At 33.9% G+C, this 21,019-nt stretch overlaps 1 protein-coding gene across 3 annotated transcripts in view; it reads right to left on the bottom strand.

Moving 5' to 3' along the window:
- Nucleotides 1-21,019, bottom strand: part of LOC110106145 (pentatricopeptide repeat-containing protein At4g35850, mitochondrial) — a 44,774-nt gene that overhangs the window by 18,578 nt on the left and 5,177 nt on the right. For 2 of the 3 annotated variants that reach the window (XM_020835919.2, XM_020835921.2), the window contains exons 2-5: nt 18,907-19,024; nt 18,619-18,825; nt 5,527-5,603; nt 553-643 (exon numbers count right to left, since the gene is read on the bottom strand). In XM_020835919.2, the coding sequence (XP_020691578.1) occupies nt 553-643; nt 5,527-5,603; nt 18,619-18,825; nt 18,907-19,024 (493 nt within the window). The remainder of the gene's footprint in view (nt 1-552; nt 644-5,526; nt 5,604-18,618; nt 18,826-18,906; nt 19,025-21,019) is intronic. The other variant, XM_020835920.2, reaches the window with a different exon arrangement.

Below are 21,019 nucleotides of genomic sequence, written 5' to 3' on the forward strand. Positions count from 1 at the left end.
CATTTTTTATCAGTGTTCATCAATCTCCAACAACATCCGTTTAAACTCCAGCATCCGATCGTAGGTGTTTGACAATACGAGCCAACCAAAGTCATCATCTTTAGCGATGAATCTTGGATTATATGCTTTTAGATGGCCTTTAAATATCCATGGACTCACGGGATGGCCTAAAGCCTATTAGAATTAGCACTTTTAAGCCCATGCCCATATAAGAAAACCAATTAAGGATTTTAAAAGGCTAATCTTAAGGCACATATGTCAGCTTGACGCTTTCGATATCCCTAGCTTCTGACATGATACGCAAAAATTGCACATATTTTTTGGATTGGCGCAATAAAACATGCTTCCAAAGCATCTATAAGCAACTTGTATGCTTCACATAGCCTCAAGTGCACTCAAGAAGCATCCTAAGTCGGACATTAATAATAAGCATCATCTTCAGAGGCATTAAAAAGTAACATGATGACGGCAGTAATAGGTAATCAAGAACCAAACTACTGAGTGGAAGCAGAAGAAAAGCATTTAGGCATTTGAATCTAGCTATAGACTTACCACATACAACTCAGCCGCAGGTGCTCTTGAGCTTGTGCAATTCTCAAACATCTTCACAGCAGAATCAATTTCCCCGCAAAGACTATAACCCCTACAGCAAAGCCAGTTTGAAAACCAAAATATAATGAACTAAAGAAAAACATCAGGAAATATAACTTCATAATGCATAGCCATAGTAATGTCATATTATGCTTATACTTCTAACACATAAAATAACAAGCAACATGTCAAACTAATTCAAGGAGCAAAAGTATAGTTTTCGGAACAAATTATCATAATTGGAACTTCAGCCGATCTCCATGCTGATTATAGTATAATTCAAAGTACGGAACTACATGTAGAAAGGTAAATAGAATGACATAAATTGATGGATGTGTGACTTTTTCTGTTCATGTCTAGTGAGGGAGGGAGTTTTAATAATGATTAAATTGCCATCAGCTTATGCAAGTGACAGGAATAAGCCTAGGTTACAACAAAGACATGAGAAAAGATAAAGGAACAATTTCCAAAAAAAAATCAAAGAACGCCGCTACAAAAGTATACCCAAGAAAAAAGGTTTTATTAGTTCTTTATAATACTTGGGATAATTTTAATAATTTTAACCTTCTAAAAGCTAATTGTAACAAATGGAAAGTGGACTGATATTATTGTTATTTACCTTTCTGATATGTTTGACAATTATTTATAAAGTCTAGTTGAACATCATTTTGTCCGGGAAAATTTACCTCATATATCTAATTGAAAATAGATATTTTTATTTTTATCAATGTATTAATAAGACTTAAGTTAGAGAACAGAAAACTGACAAAGCAATTACAATGTTAAATGGTTCATAAGGTCATAGAATTAATATAATGAAACAAATGGGGTTTTTACATTGAGAATGTAATGACTCGACTGGAGTTGGGTCATCTTCTGGAGCCTAATTGCGCAACCAAGTCTAGAATGGTGACTAACCGAAGGAGAACCAAAGCATAACCCTCCAGCTATTTAAATCATTTTCTTCAACACCGAGGGGTTTAGGATTTTAAGGTTCTTAAACTTGTTCAGCATCAATAGTAATTTACTAAATCATTTTAATAAAGAGAAAAAATCTAAAATTGTCCTTTGACTATCAGTAAATAACTAATTTAGTCTCAAAATATCACAGCGCTCCTATTAAATCACTCGGCTATTTAAAATTGATCATAAATGGCCCCAAAGGAGAAAAAATTCACAAATAAAGTTAACATCAAAATTTAAATTTAACCATATTTTAGGTGGTTCAATTGTGTGCAAAGTTACGTTTTTTATATTGATTATGTATTGTCACTTTTATGATTACATAAAATAACACATGTGATTTAATATATTTGAGTAGAACAAACAAAATTATTATAAAACATTCTACACTTTTTATATTAATCTATGCATATTATGAATTCATTATTTCTTATATTTATACACTACAAAATCAATCATTAAATAAAATTAATTCTATTTAATTAAATTAAACCACAAATAATATTAATTTATTCAAATTTCAAGGCAAATTGGAGGAGAAATAGGTTTCAAGTTTCAATAGGATTTAAAAAATAACAATAATTATAAATTTTAACTTTTACTAAAATACCCTCCTCTTATTAGGAAAGCAAATGTATTAGATCTAAGCCTATTTTAAGGGGTAAAGGTAGACCTAAAAGGACTTGGTTCGAAAGTATTAAAAATGATCCCTTTTTAAATAGATTTAAATGAGAATTTAGCTGTAAAACCTGAATTAGATCAGGTATATGCCACATTTGGATCAAATTAAAAAAACCTAAAATACCAACTTTCGCGAAAATAAAAAAACATAATATCATTGTGTTCTACTCATTGAATGGAGCAATTTGAAATATAGAACTGTATATTGGATTGCGGAGGAATGGAAGTTAAGAAATTAAATCTCATCTGCATTTTTTTCTAAGTTAATAAAATGCATTTACTATTTAATCATACAAATTACTGTAGCAAGGTCCATTTACTTCTTCGTAAAGGCATGTAGCAGGGCATGCATTGGATAATGGTTTGGACGATTAGGTAAATAGCACTTGTTTAGTACTTTAATCCATTCCTTGCCAACCAAAGCCTAATTCTCTTTCACTGGCTGGAGCGAGGGAGAAATAGCTTGGAAGCAGAGCTTGGGTAGGAGCTAGGATCGGACTCCGAAGCTATTTACAAGAGATAAGTGTATGGGTGTTGGTCGGGTGAGTTAGGAGAGTGCAGGAGCTGGCTGGTCGAGTGTTTGGGGCATGCCACAGTTAGATAAGGGAGATATTAGAGTGAGAAGATGAAGAGAAAGAAGAGGATAGGGGAGAGGCTGTGTTGTTTGTTGATTGGCTGGTTTGAAAAGTGAAAATAGTAAGTAATTTATATTGTGTACTTCATTTCAGTAAACTTTTCATTTAACATTAGTTGATTTGTATTCAAGATATTCGTAATGTGGAGTAAATTTTAAAGAAAAAAATAAAGTTTAAAGAAAAAACTAACGCTATATGCAAAGGGAAAATTGGAAGCTGTGTTCGTTGATAATAGATTTAATTGTACCAGTCGAATGAAAAATTGTGTGAATTACTAATTAATTATTTGAATTGGATTACATGCCATACATGCGTAGGCAAACACAACATGTTTGACTGAGTGGGTCAGCATGTCAAGGAGGTAAGATATGCATAAGCTCTTTTTAGTACAATATACAAGTTGATTAAGTTTTGTCTGTATACATGCATTTAAATTAGTTGTGGGTGACATAGCTTCGTACTCTTGCATGTTCCATGCAATAATCCTACATGTAACTTCTTGTAATAGGTGATTTTGTTATATGATGTTGCTATGTACAATTATGTCATACAATGATTTGTAGCATATGATTCATAAAATCATAATTATTTCTATGCTGATATGCTTCCCATTCATATTAATCTACATACATGTGCATATTTATTTATATAGTCAAGTGTCACACAACCCGAAAATAAAAATACAATGATCAAATAAGCCTCAGAAAATATCAAAATATCATGTTAGGTGATAGAAGGTAGGGGCAGTGCAATATAGTACAGGTAATGCAACATCGATATGATATGAAGCCTAAAGACAAAAAAGGCAGTGCGACATCAAGAGCCATCTGGACATGATACCTTCTAAGGATGAAAAAGAGAATTATGAAATGAACTAAAATCTATTTATAATTACCTATAGTAATATATGATGTACATATTGGAGAACAAACGGACAATGTAGGATTTCCAGAAAATGTATCATTTTTATATTTAATGTAACTAACTTAATGTAATGATATTAATAAAACACTATGCATAACTATTATGTGTAGCCATCTTTTCATCTATACATTATAACCTACTATGCAAAATTCTTACTAAACGATTATATAATTTTGTTTAATTTTTTTTACTTTTCTTACATTCACTTTTTTATACACATGTAAGTATTGTTGTTTTTATACTTGACTGCTTTATTAGAGTTGCATATCTTATGGGCATCGTAGCTCATCAGTTTGTTATTTTGGTTGTTGCAGGGATGGGGATGAAAAAGTTGAACCATAATAGTGTCAAATTCTTTTTTATTATTTTTTATGTAATAAATATCTATTTTAAGGTTAGTAGTTTGTCAATAGTTACATATCTTGGTTTCCTGCAATTGCTCTGCAAATAAAAAATTTGGAAATAAAATCTTGATAGCTTCCGCTAATGATTGATGTTTTAAGTTATGATCTCTTTCAAAATTATTATGTATTTAGATCAAATGAATTATATTGAAATGTAATATAGTAAAGTGATTGGCGCCCCCCTCTTTGTTGTGTTCTGCATCGATTATTTAAAGTCAGGTCGTCGTGGGGTATGACATTAACTCTTAATAAGATATAATGGAGAAAAATGATTCATATAACATACCCCACATAATGGGAATAAGGCTTATTGTTATTGTTGTTGTTGTAAAATACCCTCCTCTTATAATATGGTAACAAAATTCACTCTAACTTTCTATCAAACTAAATAGTGAATTTAACATAAGGATCATTTTAGATCATTTTTTTAATAGTCCATAGGCCAAATCGAAACACTGATACTCATGGGCGCTAAATTGGCCATTTACTAATATTGGGGGGCAATTTTGGAGCTTTTATCTTTTTATATATGAGGGCTACACCACTTTCAATTTTATTTCTCAATGATCTAGTCATTTCATCCATGTTTATTATCATATCAGTGGACTGCTTCAGTAATTCTAGGAATAGTAAAATAAAGCATAATAATCAAAAAGTATATTAATAAGTGAAGTTCCACACAGCAAGTTTTGGGTTGACAAGTTATGATTAAGTTATGATTATGGTATTGATGAATTTCAGACTATTTCCAGATAACTCTATTAAACTATGGGCTAAGTGTTCTCCTAATTTGATAAGGCGTCAATTAACATAGTTCTATTGTCTTGGCCAATGTATAACAACAAAGCTAGCATCTACTTCTTAATTTTTACAAATGTAATCAATCAATTCGTAAATTGACACTTCCTAAGCAAAGCATTGAAAATATGTGTCGATGCAACAAAATCTATTACAAATCAACAATAACAAAGAGTACAGCATATTTGAGAAATGCATTAGAAGAAAAATTCTCAAAATAATCCCAAACTATTCGTGTGTGGACACTTTAGTCTCAAAGTATCATGTTGCCCCACTTTGGGATTAAATTGGGATGACCATTTTGGATAGTCGTTAGACAACATTGGAGCAACGTGATTCTCTACGACTAAATTAGCGATATATCAATAGTTGGTGGACTTTTTTTAAGTTTACCTTAGATAAAGAAGTTTAAAAAAAGCAAGATGATTTACCATAAAAGTACAAAAAAGGTGAGCATAGAGGAGATCATAAATTCAGAAGAGCACAAATTTGTGTTTTCCATGATATCTAAGAAAATAATTAGAAATTACCTAATTGCTTGCATGACAATAAATAAATCATGAGCAATTCCATCTTCTGTAAGCATGTTAAGAATTGCTTCCATCGTCTAAAAAAGAAAAAGGAAAGAAAAGAGGTCAACTAATTTAATATTTATGTAACATAATAACAAAACGTGCTTGGGACAACATTTATGGATAAACAAACATCTGTTTAAGCATAAAACCAAACAAAACCTCAGAAATCATGCTTTCTTTAGTGCAGCTAAAAGTTATAAAAAGAAAATGAATAACTTACTGATTGCATCGTCACTGTCATTTACTCGTAATAAAACAAATCTACAATCCAACTATGGCATACAGTTATCATGGTCATCCCGTCTAACATTAATTTATTGATTACTACGCTAAAACAATAATAAGCTTCCAATTTACACCAAAGAGCAAAATAGGTAATGTGTTATTTACACAACAGTTTCAGTGCAAGGCAATAAATGATTGCCACTTCGTGGTATACATTCGTTGATCTTTTTTAAACCAAGTTGATACGCAATGAGTTTTATCACAAAAAACTAAGTTTCGCTAGTTTGACTAGAAATAAGTGGCTGAAAATAATTGGAATTCATTTCTAGAACTAAGTACAAACATATTTTTGGTTAAATATAAATGAAGGTGAATTTCTTTTTTAGAAGCTCGCCTTTATCAAGGTAAGAAATAAGTTTTATTTCTGAGGGGCTTGGGAGTGACCATCAATTTTTCTTTGTTACCAATATAATAATATAAATTAGATAAATTGGTATAAGAAATATTACTTTTATTTTAAAGAATAATAAATAAATAAAAGTTAGTGTGAGGCCAGGTAAAAAAGAAACTCACTACAGCTTAAACAATCAAAAGAACTGAATTCATAAGTGACGTTTTTCTGCACAGAGAAACTCACCTTTATAGCTCTTGCAATCACTTCCAAACACTTAAAAAACAAATTGGCCATTGGAACAACTTTTTTTCGTCAATAACAAAAGAACTTTAAAAAAACAGAGCTTTCAAAGAATCAAATTCAAATATCATCTGTACTGGGTGTTGACCTCGTTTTTATCTTTTTTTTTTCCTCGAGCTCATTTGATTGAATTGATCGGGCCTCATCGGGCTCGATTTAATCTGAATCATCGTCGATGCGAGTTTGATTTCTTTTTTGAATTAATTTGGTCGAGTCGAGCCCGAGTAGTTTGTTTTAACCACGACGAGTTCAATTTGGCCCAATTCTAGTGAAATCAAGTCTGATTTGAACTCAAGTCTAGCCCAAATCAGCCTGATCTAATCTTAATGAAATCCATTTGAATTTCCCTAGCATTTGAATTACTTTCTTAAATAAGAAATTTGATCCAACAGCCCCGATTGTATTGAGGACCGAAATCTGCCGTTGTCAGGCGCCTCGGTCGTGTGTTGTCTTGTTTAGGTAGGTATTCAGTGTGATTTCGGTAGAGGAAGAAAGATCAGCGTCCGTTTCCACGCTTAGAGGTAGGAAGATGTCCATCGAGCGCCAGAGGGCGGTTTTCCCAATTCCTTCGTTTTCCTTGGTTTGGCCCGCCCTAGACCAGGCATTGGCGCCCTCTCGCCTCATGTCCTCTCTCCATCTCTCGGGGTGTTGGCACAAGACAGGAAGGAAATGAAATCTTTCCCCATTCTTCCTGATTTTCCCTATTCGCACCCTCCCCGACGCGGGGGTCTCTCTTCCTTGGTTGCTCTCTATCCCGCAAGGTTCCAAGGGAATCGAAGTTCCCTTCTTTCCCTCTTCGTCTCTCCCATTCAGATCCCAAAAGGAGCCGAAGCCCCGTCCGTCTCTCCCGTTTAGAGCCGGACCCAAAGCCCTGTCCGCCTCTCTTGTTTGGAGCCGGACTTGACGCCTCCTCCGCCCTCAATTTCGCGCCTAGATCGATCCCGATGCCCTCGTCTCCCTTTATATTCGCAAGCCCCGACCAAGAGCCCTAGGCAACTGCATCCAATGGCTCTAAAACCCGTTTCCTTCGCTGTCGTGCGAGCAAGAGGGCCGAAATCCCTACCCTGGCAGCCGGCCTTCTCATGCAGGTATACTCCTTGCCTTCTTTTCTTGCTCCTACTCCTTTTTCTTCTTCTTCTACATTTTTTTCTCTCCTTCTTCCTCTACCCCTCCTATTTCCCTTTTCTTCCCTTGAAGATAAGATCTTCATTACAAACCTGCTTTCCTTTGAGATTAAGAAATCTGTAAGCTACATTTTGTTCTACCTAATATTAAGAATGATAAATTTTATGGCATTTACTCTTTGGTAAATGAATATGAATGCAATACTTTTGCTGTTTGATTTCTTCTGCCTACCAAATTTTAATGATAGTTGAGAGATCAGTCTTTTCTTCCTTGGGATATAGCAAAATCATTAAATCGTTACTTGTTTCTCACCTTCATGAAGTCTAGAAGAGACCAATAGTCAGAATCATAACCTTTCCTTTCTCTTGAACTGAAAGTACAGTAAATTCAATGTCTCCCTTCTTTCTAGTAAGCATTTCTCAAAAGAATTGTACATTTTCTTTTGGTATTTATGGTTCGTTCTTTAGGTTGATTTATGAGATTTAAAAAAAAAAGAGGGGTTCTCTTTATGCTTTTACAATGAATAACTATTAATTTCAAGCTAACTGTTTTGTAATAACTTCAATATAGTGTTTTCTGTGATTTATGTGTGATTGCGAAATAGGATGTCCATCTCAATTCACTTCATTTAGTTTTATAAATGTTGTATTCAAGTTGTTTGATGAAATGCCTTTTGGAGAAATTTACAATTATTTGAGCATGTTGAGAGTTGAGACTTTATGTGATGAATCGATGCATTGACAATTGAAAAATGGATATCAGGTCGCAAGTTGGATGAATAATAAAATAAAGGGATTGTGTATGACATGTTCGGTTACCATGAGTCTTCAATTTTCTTTGTAGTCATGTTGCATTGAGCAAGCCATGTCTTGAGGAGATGCATGCATGTTAGAAACATATTAGATGAAAGTCATCAATCGATAATTAAATCTTTAGTAAATAAATACATTTATGCAATGAACTTTGGCATAGAATGGAGATGAATGTTGATGTTCCACCCAACGAATCATATATGTGTTCTCTTGAAAGAGTTTGATAGAGTTGAATGTCTTATTTTGAATGCTTATGTTGAGAATGAATAATTGTTGGCTTGGTCTCTTGTTATAGTCTTTGTCATACAAGTGATATGTTCTCTAATAATCACTTCAATGGGTAATCTTTCTTTCCTTTTGCATAAGAGCATGTGGCTAGTATGAGAACTTATGCTAGAAGTTGAATATTTCTATTAACTTCATCTCACATATAAGAATGTCAAATAACACTTGTTTCGTGATTAGTGAAATCTCTATGACTTATTGCTCATGATCATAGACTAAATACGATGTGGAATACAAAGCATTGTAACAAACACACATACTGAACATTATGAAAGTTCTCTCTTCATCTTGATAAATCATTGTTGGCAAGTATACCTCTTATTGATGATTTGTGATTTGAGTTCGCATTGGAGTATAATTGGTCGGCTTGATGCTCGGCTTATGTGATCCGTAGAGACTTTTCCTTCTTTGAGCCTATATTGTGGAAGTTGGAAATTTATCGGAAAGCAACCACATGTTTTATGTCTTGAATCAATATTGTATTGTGATGATGGCAATGTTCTTTGTGCTCGTTTATTTGAGGTAAGACCAAGTAAATTCACTAATGCTTGCTCTTTCCTTGCAAATCTTGTTGTTTGATAATACTTGTCAGCAAGTACTGTTTCTTTATAGATATTTGAGTACAAAATCTGAGAACATTCTTTAAGAGCAAGAACGAGGGTTTTCAATGTTGCTTTTCACAATGTTAAGTGCTGAAATTTTCTTGTGATATGCTACGTAGTGCTGGAATTTACCTGTATAGTGTTATAAAAGGCTGAAATATTTCATCCATGGGTTGCAAAAATGCTGAATTTTATTTCCTATTTGCCTCTACCCATATTCTTGTTTTCTTGTTCTATAAAGGTGTGCAATGGGTTTTGTGCATTCATGATTCAAGAGAGAGGGCTTGGAATTGTATGATACATATAAGAAATTGTTGGTTGCATGAATCATGGTTCATGATTGGAGAACCTTTTGAGTTGTTGGAAGGAAATAAAGTTGCTATAATTTTCCTTCTCTCAAATTTCATTTGGCACAAGTATTGATTTGGAATAAATAAGTAAGTTGGAAGCTTACAATTGCAAGGTGGAGTCAATTTGGAAGTCTAATATTTCTTTCTTTGCACTTGCATCAAGTTCATATGTGTGCTTTATACCTAGTGGTGTAAATTTATACACGTTAAATGGATAAGGGTTTGGATTTCTTATCTCTTTATGAGTTGTTTTGGAAAGCTTTTACGACTTATTTTATGTTGGAAAATCATGTGATTTGCTTTATGTGGGAATATTTCATAAGTTGTCTTGTGGTTGGAGGTTTTCATGAATATTTGGGAGAATAACGATATTGTGATATTCTATGATTGTGGCTTTTGTTGGGAAGAAGAATGATGTATCATCTCTTTTGATAAAGAAGAAACAATAGTGATGTATCATCTCTTTGCATAAAGAAGAACAAATAGTCATTTGAAGTATTTGTGAATTTTTGGAGAGAGGAGCATGTTGGAAAGTTGAACTTATTGGATTTGTTGGGTGGTTTTTGGAAAGATAGAACTTTCTTATCCTCCCTACCCCTATCTCTTCTCCTTCTACTGGCCTATCTCTTTCTATATTATTTCTTTTACTAATTATGATTTGAGATGAAATGTGATAAAGTGTTTGCTTGTTGCTTGGTTTTGGAGAGGTATGGCCTTTATTCTTATCCTTAAAAACATAGATAGTTTCATTGTGATGGCTTTAGTGGAAATACGAAAGATGATTTGGCATGTGTTTTGTAACTTCTTTCATTACTTTGAGAAGCTTCTTTTCGTACACTTCTTTAGCTACTTGATGATTTTGGATTTGTGGGAGAAATTGTTTATGTTGAAAGTCATTTGTTAGCTTTATATTGTTGATTTCTGAGAAATATTTAGAGGTATATTTGACATCACATGAGAAATGGGCTTATAATCACATAGATGATTTCATTTGTTTTCTATTTCAATTATCATGTTGCATACCTTTTTCATTATATAGTTTTCTTTAAGCTTTAAGAAGATTTGTGGCATGGTTTATATTTGAAAAATCTTTGGTTTATTTTGCGTTGAAAAAGCGTTGTGACTTATCTCACATCTGATAGACTCATGGTTTGTTTTATGATTGGAAAGATAACATGATTTGTTTTGTGCTAGAAAATCGTGTTTCTTGTATTTCTTCTCATTGGAACGCTTAATGAGCTATTTTGTGATAAGTTTTATGAATGTTTCATGAGGTTTTAATGGTTTTATCCCACGCCAAATAAAAAAAGGCACTTGATTATCTTTGTGTTAAAAAGAGTTTTGGTGGATGATTTGTGTAGAGTTTGATTTAGTATTTCATTTAGAAGTTTTCATAAGTCATTTTAGGATTATGATTTTTATGATGAGTATTGTGTAGTAAGGTCTCATTGATGTCTTTTTGAAACGAATGATCTTTCTTATTTGAATTGGCTTTCTTTTACTAGTGTTTCTTTCTAAAATTTAGGTTTTGGATAAATGTTGAAGAAAACTTGTTTTGAGTTTTGGTTTTGGGAGCTTTTTCCCCTTCGCCACTTTGAGCTTTATTTAGAGAATAATATATGTAATTTAGTCGGGTTTTCTCGAGTAGCTACTTGGAACGTGGGGACAGTAAATGGCATTAAAACATAGGATGAAAGGCGCTTTAGAGACATGCTTGGCTTCGAAGAGGCATGTCCAATAGAAAAAATGCCTACATTCCTTTTATTATTTTGATTTTTCATTCTTTCCTCTTGACATTTTATTGTCTCTCTTTGCCTCTCTCCCTTCTTCTACTTTTCTACTTATTGTCTTATTTCATGTATAGATTTTTAAACTCATTGATACATGTACGAATGTCTAAAAGGGTTAGAAATGAACTTTCTTTTGTTTCTCATAATACTAGTGACACTTAAGGACAAAAATTAAGGATCGAGTCTTAGATAACATAAACTTAGGATGCATGCTCCCTATAGGATAGAGACATCAAAACATAAACTTAGTGACATTTTTTTCTAAGTTTAGTATGCCTTAATTTGTTAGTAACAAACCAATCAAATCAATCATAATTCAATTTCTAAAAATGTATTAAAACAACTAATTTTAAATCAAACCATAATTAACTTGTTTAATCACTAAAATGTAAAACTTAAATCAAGTATAACAAATTTATTAATCAATCTCTAACAAACCAAAAATTTAAAAGATGTAGATTGAGTTAGGAAAACAAACTTAAACTAAAACTCATTAAGTTAAAAGTCTTCTAAAATTCAAAATTCACTAACTCACCCAAACCTTAATCAAACCTTAAGTTAATCTTTATAATCAATCAACCAACCCCTTAATGCATAACAACCACTCCAGAGATGAAGTTTATTGGATAAACTACTCCGGGCTGCGGGGTTAAGTGTCCTAAGGAGGCCTGGTTCCTCAAGTCTGGTAGCACAACACCACGAATGGATTTAATAGAGTGTTAAACTATAAAATTAATTGATTATTAATAATTTAAACAAAATAAAACTCTTAATATAACTATATCAACTTGGTTTTTAGGATAGACTACTCCAGGCTGCAGGGCTAAGTGTCCTAAGGAGGCTTGGTTTCTCAAGCCTGGTGGCACAACGCCACGAACCAGTTGATAGCAAACTTAACTAATTTAACTCATTAATTGATAATAAATCATTTAATTTACCTTTCTTTTAATTTACAACCAACTAAAAAAACCCAACAAGATTGGTTATCACTGGATAACCAAGGCCTACGAGGCTATTAAGTTAGCCCCAAGGATGGTTAAATAAACCTCACAGCCTCGGTGATAAACAAAGGTGGTAATCAACTAAACACTAAAGTAAAATTCTTAAAATCAACCTTAAGACATTAATATTTAAACTCAAACTAAAAGTTCTCTTTTGGCCCTTTAACAAATCAAAAATACAAACAACTTTAACTAAATCATCCTACATAAGACATCAAAAACTACACAGCCTGCTACATACACCAAGATTTGTTTGTTATGACACAACACTAGTTCTAGGTTAGGCCGGTGATTTGTTTTGTTATTCAATGTTAATTACTCTTACCAAATTAGAGAACTTGCATATTATTTTGTGTTCTAGCAAAAACATGTAAATGCTTTATAAATGCTAATCTTAAATTTCTTGTTAGTTATATTTTTATTTACTTGTATTTCTTTTTTGAATGATATCTACGCTCATATGTATATTTCTCTTTTATCTTATTTTGCGACGTACATCGGGTCTTACACGGTCGAGAATCAAGTGATATCATTTGCATAAGAGCTTTTAAGTGGCTGCGCCATAGTCAGGTATAATCTCTGCAACTTGTAAAATAAACTCTTAATTATATACCGAAACTGCTACACATCACACACATCTTGTTAATAGTTAATCTAGTATGTTTAGGTAGCCTGCTATAGGTTAATACACTAACAAAGCTTTGGCCCTATAGGTCAAAGCTTGCCCCCCTTCTGTGAATCCTAGAGACTCTTATAGTCACCTTAGGCCTGTAGTGTAGACTCACCCATTTGTGTTATATGCATCGTTATTTTTCCCACACGAAGTGGGCACCGCTAGGATGTTTAATTTTCTCTCGGTTTTGGGTATGATCCCCCCAAATCTTCTGTGAGCCTTAGAGACCATTAGGGTCATTTAGGCCTGTAGTGTAGGCCACCTATTTATGTCATGGGCATTGTTGTTTTCCCACACGAAGTGGGCACCGTTAGGATGGTTTTCTATTGTGATGTGATGCGGGTACCTTGCTTGGAGGGTATCATTGATTTGTTTATTTATTTTTTCTGTATTCTGGATGTCATGCATGCATTTTTACACACTTGGCTTCACATTGCACCTTACTTACATGCATGCATTACGTCAGTAGACCTAAGAATATTTTTACTTATGCATTTGTTTCATGCATCATACATGTCGCTAGGTATATTCCTTTGCATATTACAAAGTCTCTGATTTAAACATTTTAAATTATAAATCCTTGATTCCTTAGGATAGAGCTTTCCTAACTTGTACATATATAGAACGATTGGTTGTGCTTAAGATATTAGCTGACAGCTCACTCCAGGTAAGCATAAGCCTAGGTTGTACACCCCTCAATGTGTCTCTCTTTATCTTTGATGAATTATGAGTATGTCATTTCTCTTATGATAGTAATCCAATCTTTGATCTTTTAAACTCAAAATTTTAATCATATATTTATTCATCTAAAAAGGTCTAGTCATCACTAAGGGTAAAGAGAAGAGTTCATTTTCTTCGAATAGAACTTAGTAACTTTCTCTGTTCACCAAATTAAGAAGAGAATAATACACTATCCTTAATCGAGAGTTTTCTTAGGTCAAGGCCTAGGATGTAATTAACCAAGGGGGCTTGCGCCCGTGGGAGACTAATCCCCACATCAAATAAACCACATTCGAGCTCATGTATCGAATGGGGGAAATCTCATAACTTTTTGGTTATATATATATATTATTATCCATAGAGGTATGTAGGTGAAAGCCGCTATCCTCCATGGCTAATCGTATGTATGACTCCATCTGCTCTTCAATTGGCCTGCTTTTGTCGAGTGTAAAGACCTACGATCATTTTATCCTAAATGATAGTGCAGTCCTACCCTTTGCATTCGAATCCCATAAGAAGAATCCTTTCGGAGACCCACACTGGGAAAGTAAAAAATGATAGATGGGTTGTTTTTCATTTAATGCATGAAAACCAATTACATCATTTTTATATGATCAAAAATCATGCTTAAGAAGTTGGTCCTATTCAGTACCTCCCTGCGTGTAAGCTTTAAAAAAAAAAAGAAATGATAAGTATACCCGCCATGTGGCACATGTCATCTGTCATATGATTTGGAACTCGTTGATTGTCTATCATATAGTACAGCATGTGAGCAAAAAAAGTTCCCCAAATTCTTACAGTTCTATATGTCACATTGGAAGGGGAAATGATGAGGAAATCATTTAGAGATTCAGACATGTGTACTGACGACATAATCGTAGATCGATGGCTACGATTCAGCGCCTCTACTTTTCATGCATTTATTTAGTTTTGTTGCTTTCCGAATTTACCCTTATGGTGAAGTGTTTTGTTATTGTAGCTCAGAGGGCATTTAAGTATTTTTTCTTTTTTTTATGTTTGAGATCCACATATAGTGGTCTTATATGTTGTAAGAGGATGATGATTTGATAATGAAAATTTTGTGTTTTCTTCTTCTTCTTGTGTGAGCACTAGAGAGAAGGGAGAGAGAGCTTAAGGTGAGAGCAAGCGCAATACCCACCAGTCGTTGGAAGAGTCTGCGGCTCGTGGTTTAATTCATTTTATTTTTCTTTTCTTCTCTTTCACACCCCACTCGTCGGCTCCTCCTTTCCCTTCCACCGCCGGCCATCCTCCCCACCCAAATCCTCCCCTAATTCCACCACCTTAAGTTCCAATCGACGGCCCAAGCCTCTCTCCTTACACCAAACGCCTTCACCCCACTTCCCATTGCCGTCGGCCTCCCCTCTTGCTCCACTCCAATTATGATTATTTCAATGATCATAACTCCCTTCCTAAAATAGCGCAAGCAATTAAAGGGGAGATTTAAATCTTTTGAAATTCAAATTTGAATTTCAAATAATTTTCTTATTTAAAAAAATCGAAATAAGGAAAGTTTGTATCATTAATCCAATTTAAAATAAATTAAATTGGATTTCTTATTTACTTTCCTAGTCTACAAAAATCTATTTGGAAACTCCCAAAATTCTCTCCATAATCCCTCTTTCCCCCCTATGAAGCCGCCGGCCCCCCTTTAATGGGCTTTTTAATTTGTTTTCGTATTGAAGCCCTCACCCCACTTGAATTTGAATTTAATTTCAAATCTGATTTCCCTCCAATTCCACTTAAACCTAAAATTAGCTTCCACTTAAACAAATTCCCCTAGCCCTCATCCTAATTTCCCCCTTCTCCCACAAACCGTCGGATCCCCTTAACCCAAACTGTCGGCTCTCCTCCTCTCCCTCATCCCCTACTTTTCTCCTCCCCTCTTCCCAACTTGCTGGCTCACACACTTTGAGGGAAGTATGTATGGCCAACCCTTGAACAATTATTACGTCCGGTGACCGGACGTAGCTCTACGTGTAATCACCACTGAGTTACTCGGTATTTGCTCGGTATTGCTATGTATTGCTTGGCAATAACGAGAAATATCACTCTATGAAGACGAATACCAAGTAATACCGAGTTTTTCTAGAAAAAACTCGGCAGCTCTATATTGCTCGGTATTACTCGATATTGCTCGGTATTTGTCTTCACATAATGGTATTTCTCGTTATTGCCGAGCAAAATCGACAAATACGTGATTTTGTGCTTGCTACGTGGAGCGATCTCAGTGTCGGCCGAGCGTAGCTCTACGTCCGTTCACCAGAAAAAATAAAAGTTCCCAACTCTGAGGTCGACCACGGTCTCGCCTACAACGCCCAAGGGGAAATCGACATTCTCCGCTCCCCTTTCTATGATCCAGACTGGGAGTATGACGACTCGGTGGAAGACTACGTCAACCGCATCCTCTATTGCCTAGCGGAGACGATCGAGCTTCAACAACCCAAGGTACCTTGGCTCCTCATCGGAAGATCAACAACTTCTTCTCCTCCAGCTACTTGTCCGGTGAAAAAGGCCTTACGAGCCACTTGTCTAGTGGGGGCATCATTGTGATTGCTTCTACCATTCCTCCACTGAACCCAACCCCAAGAGCGAGTGAGAACGAACTCATGATGACTATTTCTTGATGTTACGTCGTGGATTTGTGTTTATTTGTTATTAGTATTATTATATTGTTTTCGTTGTTATTTTGATTGTCTTGTTAACCTCATTGTAACCGCTTGCCATCACTTAATCTTCCAACGAAATTTCTAAGAATTTGACTTGAGTGAAAAATAAGTTTTTAGATAGCAAATATCATGTTCAAATTTTATTGTTAAAATCCAAAGCAACTCTTATCGCATGTATGTTTCACATCAGGAAAACAGGGGGATGTTCTCACAATTATTATGAAATTGGGCAGAGAATTATTGGTGAGAGAAATGTAGCAATTAGACATTAATAGTTTCAAATTGAAGGATTTTCAAGGGGGAGAGGTGGGTAGAATTGTCAGGTAACATAGTTGTTCTGAGAAAGGATTTGGCAAAGCATAAAATATCAACGGCAGATGCCAATGACAAATTAGAATCATTGGACAAGGGTTATAAAGCTATTTACACATAGTTTAGATACCAATAACTGACTTGTTACCAGAGACCATTAAATAGTAAATACTATGGTTGCTAGAAAAGCTTGATAGAAGTTAAAAGCCAGTGCCGCTAAATTAGGTCAAAATTTTACAACACTCAAAAATCATAGATATAGGATGCAGGCAGAAACCATAATTAAACTTGTAAGACTACATAAGATCCAACAGTGTAAATTTTAAGTCAGAAAATAACTTTAAACTAAATTAATTGGTTTACTTTAAGCTAACACTTTTTAGACTATTATGAGCCTAGAATATCAAAACCGAAAATATTTTTGATGCAAAGAAGAAATAAAGCAAGCTAACCACAACAACAAGGTTCTCACTGCACGAATCCATCATGCTAGAGTAGTAAATTTCGGAGTTAGAATTGATTGTCAAACTTTTAGATTATTAAACAAACCAACAAACCAAATGAGGATATGCAAAATCAAATGGGTTTATCCAGATCCAATTTCAGTAGTAGAATCAGATTGGGAGTCATTTCTGAGACAAACTAGTAGTTATTAACATGTCAATATCTAAAGCTAATGCTTTCAGCCTTCCAGGGATACTTACTAGCAAAGTTCTTGATTCAGCCTTATGTATAAGAAATCTACATTAACAAGATACATCTAACAAGCATGAAGACCATAAATAAATAAATAACTGCAACAATACTTCAATATCCAAAGTATATCTACATTGTGTTAATTTACCCTAAGTTGTGCCCCAAACTTATTTTACTTCCAGAATCTAAGAAAAAATTTTCATTTTAATATAAAACTAAGTGCAATCTCAGAGGCACAAAATTTTCACAAATGGCTAAACAAATGAACCTTAGCCACCTGCTTGCCTGTTATCAACTTTGAGAAGTTATGCCGCTACTTTTAAGGGAGCAACTGAAAAGTGCATGTTTTGAAATGAATAATCCACAAACGGTTTATCTTAATTAAGCCTTCTTTTTTTGTAATGTTGTGCTGTATTGTGCAATATAAACTAGCCAAGTCACAGAGATGGACGAACTGCCTTCTTAAGTGTGTTTTAGATGAATGTGAAGGATTTATTGTACATTTCCGATGAATACCAAAATTGAGATATGGCAGGTACTTAAAAAGTAGCACAATGCCAAATGAAGCCATAATAAGCAAAAACCACATAGCATAGATTACCAAAAAAAAAAGAAACAATGATTGTAAATTATGAGCACAATTTCTACATCCACAAATGTTTACTACGACAATCAATATTTCCAGACGGTAAAACACAAACATGCTAAAAAAATTTATATATCATTACTGATAAAAATGTCACTTCAACTTGTTAATGTTAAACCTACAGATGTTACTCTTGCTACACAGCAACTATATACTCCAACACAAAGAAACTTTTATTCTACAAACAACTTCCATAGGCATACTATTAAAAGGAGGTAGATAAACTAGTTTGATTTAAATTATTAACAATTGAAACATATAATTAGTAAGGCTAAAGTCCCTCTTCCAAGGTCATCCAACCCAGTTTCAAATAATTGATGAGGTAACATTTAGCATGATACAAAGCAAAGGAATACATTTAATCGATCACACAATTTTCATAAATGTCTCAATTAAGAAGTTTAAATGGAGAAAAATGAATATATATACCTCTTTACTCTTCAAATCAGCACAGGCATGCAATGCAACATGATAGACTGTTAGCTGCCTATTCAAAAAACCCCTTCTATGCACATATTCTGCAGTTGGGATGTTGTATAGCTCTTCTTCTGAGACGTTCATCATCACATTTTCTCCACCATCACTTGAAGTCTCAATGGAAGACCACCCCTTTGACTGCTTAACGAACTCAATGATCTTTCCAGATAAAGTAAACAGATTAGTAGGGGATTTAAAACTAAAGAAAAACAAAAATTGAAATAGATATGCAATACAAACTTTTGATGTAGTCTCTTCCGTGGTGGGCAGCTTGTTTTTAAAAGCTGTTATAAGTCCAGCATAGCAAAATTTGTTCAACCCAAGACCAGCAGAAGTCATGTCGCGAACAATTGCATAACTATAACATCAAAAGATGTAAATGATTCAGGATTTCGTGGAATTCTATCCCAATAAAAAAATTGAACATGGACAATAAATAAGACAATTACACTCAAGTTGATAGGATTACTCACAAGTGTAAAATAACAAACCACAGTTTCTCAACCTTGATATTCAATTGATTAAATTGAGGACTCTTAAGAAGTAGGCACTGCTTCAAATTTGCTAATGTCTTATAATTCATTCCATCCCTAATTTATCATTAACTTCTTAAGCAATATGTCAACTTTACAAATACATAAAGTAAAATTGTGCAGGTCTGACTGTCCGTAAGTGATTGGAAAGGACAATTTCCACTTCTATAAGTCAATATTGGGGAAAACTAATAAGAAAGTTGTTTGGTTATCCATGACAAAATGAATTCCGATTTCCAAATAATTGGTTCAAGATGAAGTAAAAGTGTAAGATAATGATGGCAATCGACTAATATTAGGTTCTCGACTTTGTTAGATAAGATTAAGTCCACACCCAAATAATAAAAACGAAAGGAATGCCTTTTCTTGGATTTTGAAACAAAAACAAACTCTCCTCTTCATCTATCCCTCTCTCTTATATCCGGTCATCATTTCTAATATTATCCCAATATTTTGGTCAAGTTTATGAGTCATCATGTTCCATTCATTCTAGTAGAATGTGGCATGAGGTGTTAAACTAATTCATCACATTTTTTTAACAACTTTTGTCCATGCTATTTAAGATATGGATTATTTTTCTTTTTAATCCTCCCATAGTACATTGTCAATTCATCTATTACGTGTCAATTATCTAGGCCTACAAGTGAACCAATGCACTTGATGAACCGCTTGAACTCAACTCGAATAATAATCATTCAAGTTAGTAATTAAACAAGTTCGAACTTTTTGTATAAACTCGGAAGGTAAAAACTAAAGCTCAAACGCATACCAACTTATTTATTTAGGTTAACATAAAATTTGTCTGATGCTCAACAAATAACATGTTAAAGGTTGGATATTAGGCTCAATGATCTCTCTTATATTATTCAATTAATTTTTTTAATTACATTTTTAATATTAATATATTTATTTCTTAGGCTATGTTACTTTATGGCTCCCTTTTTTCTTCATTTTTCACATGCTGTTTTGCAATTCTATCAATTTCAACCTCCTCACTTATGTTGTGTAACATCACGAGTTGTGTCTACATTAACAAATTGTTACAAGGTGAACCCATTTTCTCCTTCTCAACCTACCTATAATCACACATATGAGCATGGTGTATGAGTGTGCTTCGTCTTTAGCCATCGACACACCTTCTGTAACATGCCTATGTAATAATCACGGCACACATGCACGAGAATAAGATGTAAACTTGTCATTTGCTAATTTAGAATGTGTTCCTTTAAATGGTTTGAAAAGATTAATATGGAAAACATGGTTAATTTTACTATTAGAAGGAAGGGTTAAGCGATAGGCCACTAGGTTAACAACACCTTGAATTGGAAACGATCCAAAATATAGCTTAGCTAATTTATAATGTGTTCGACGGATGACTAAATGATGTCAGAATGGTTGAAGTTAAACCATGACTAGATCTCCAATAGGAAAATGCAAATCCCTTCGATTCTGATCTGCTGTTATTTTCATTCGATTTTAAGCTTGTTGAATCTTTTTTCAAAGGGAAGGGAGCAGTATGTCAAAGTCTGTTAAGAGAGTATTGATAGCATGGATGTTTGTTGCACTAAAAATATTAGAAGGAATGGAAGGGTAGTCGTCAATATAGAGCATAAAAATGGTGACATTTTAATAGTTGCATGGTATGATATATTATAACATAATTCAGCCCAACAAAAAAATGAAGATCATCATTTGGGGGTAGAGGAAGAGCATGGACAAAGATAATGTTCTAAACAACAATTTAGAACCTCTATCCGTCAGGGGCGATAAGAAGAACTAAAATGAAGAGTGGTATCACTTAGAGTGAAATGTTGACACCA

This window comes from Dendrobium catenatum, unplaced genomic scaffold (assembly GCF_001605985.2).
Source record: "Dendrobium catenatum unplaced genomic scaffold, ASM160598v2 fragScaff_scaffold_621, whole genome shotgun sequence".
Lineage (NCBI taxonomy): Eukaryota > Viridiplantae > Streptophyta > Magnoliopsida > Asparagales > Orchidaceae > Dendrobium > Dendrobium catenatum.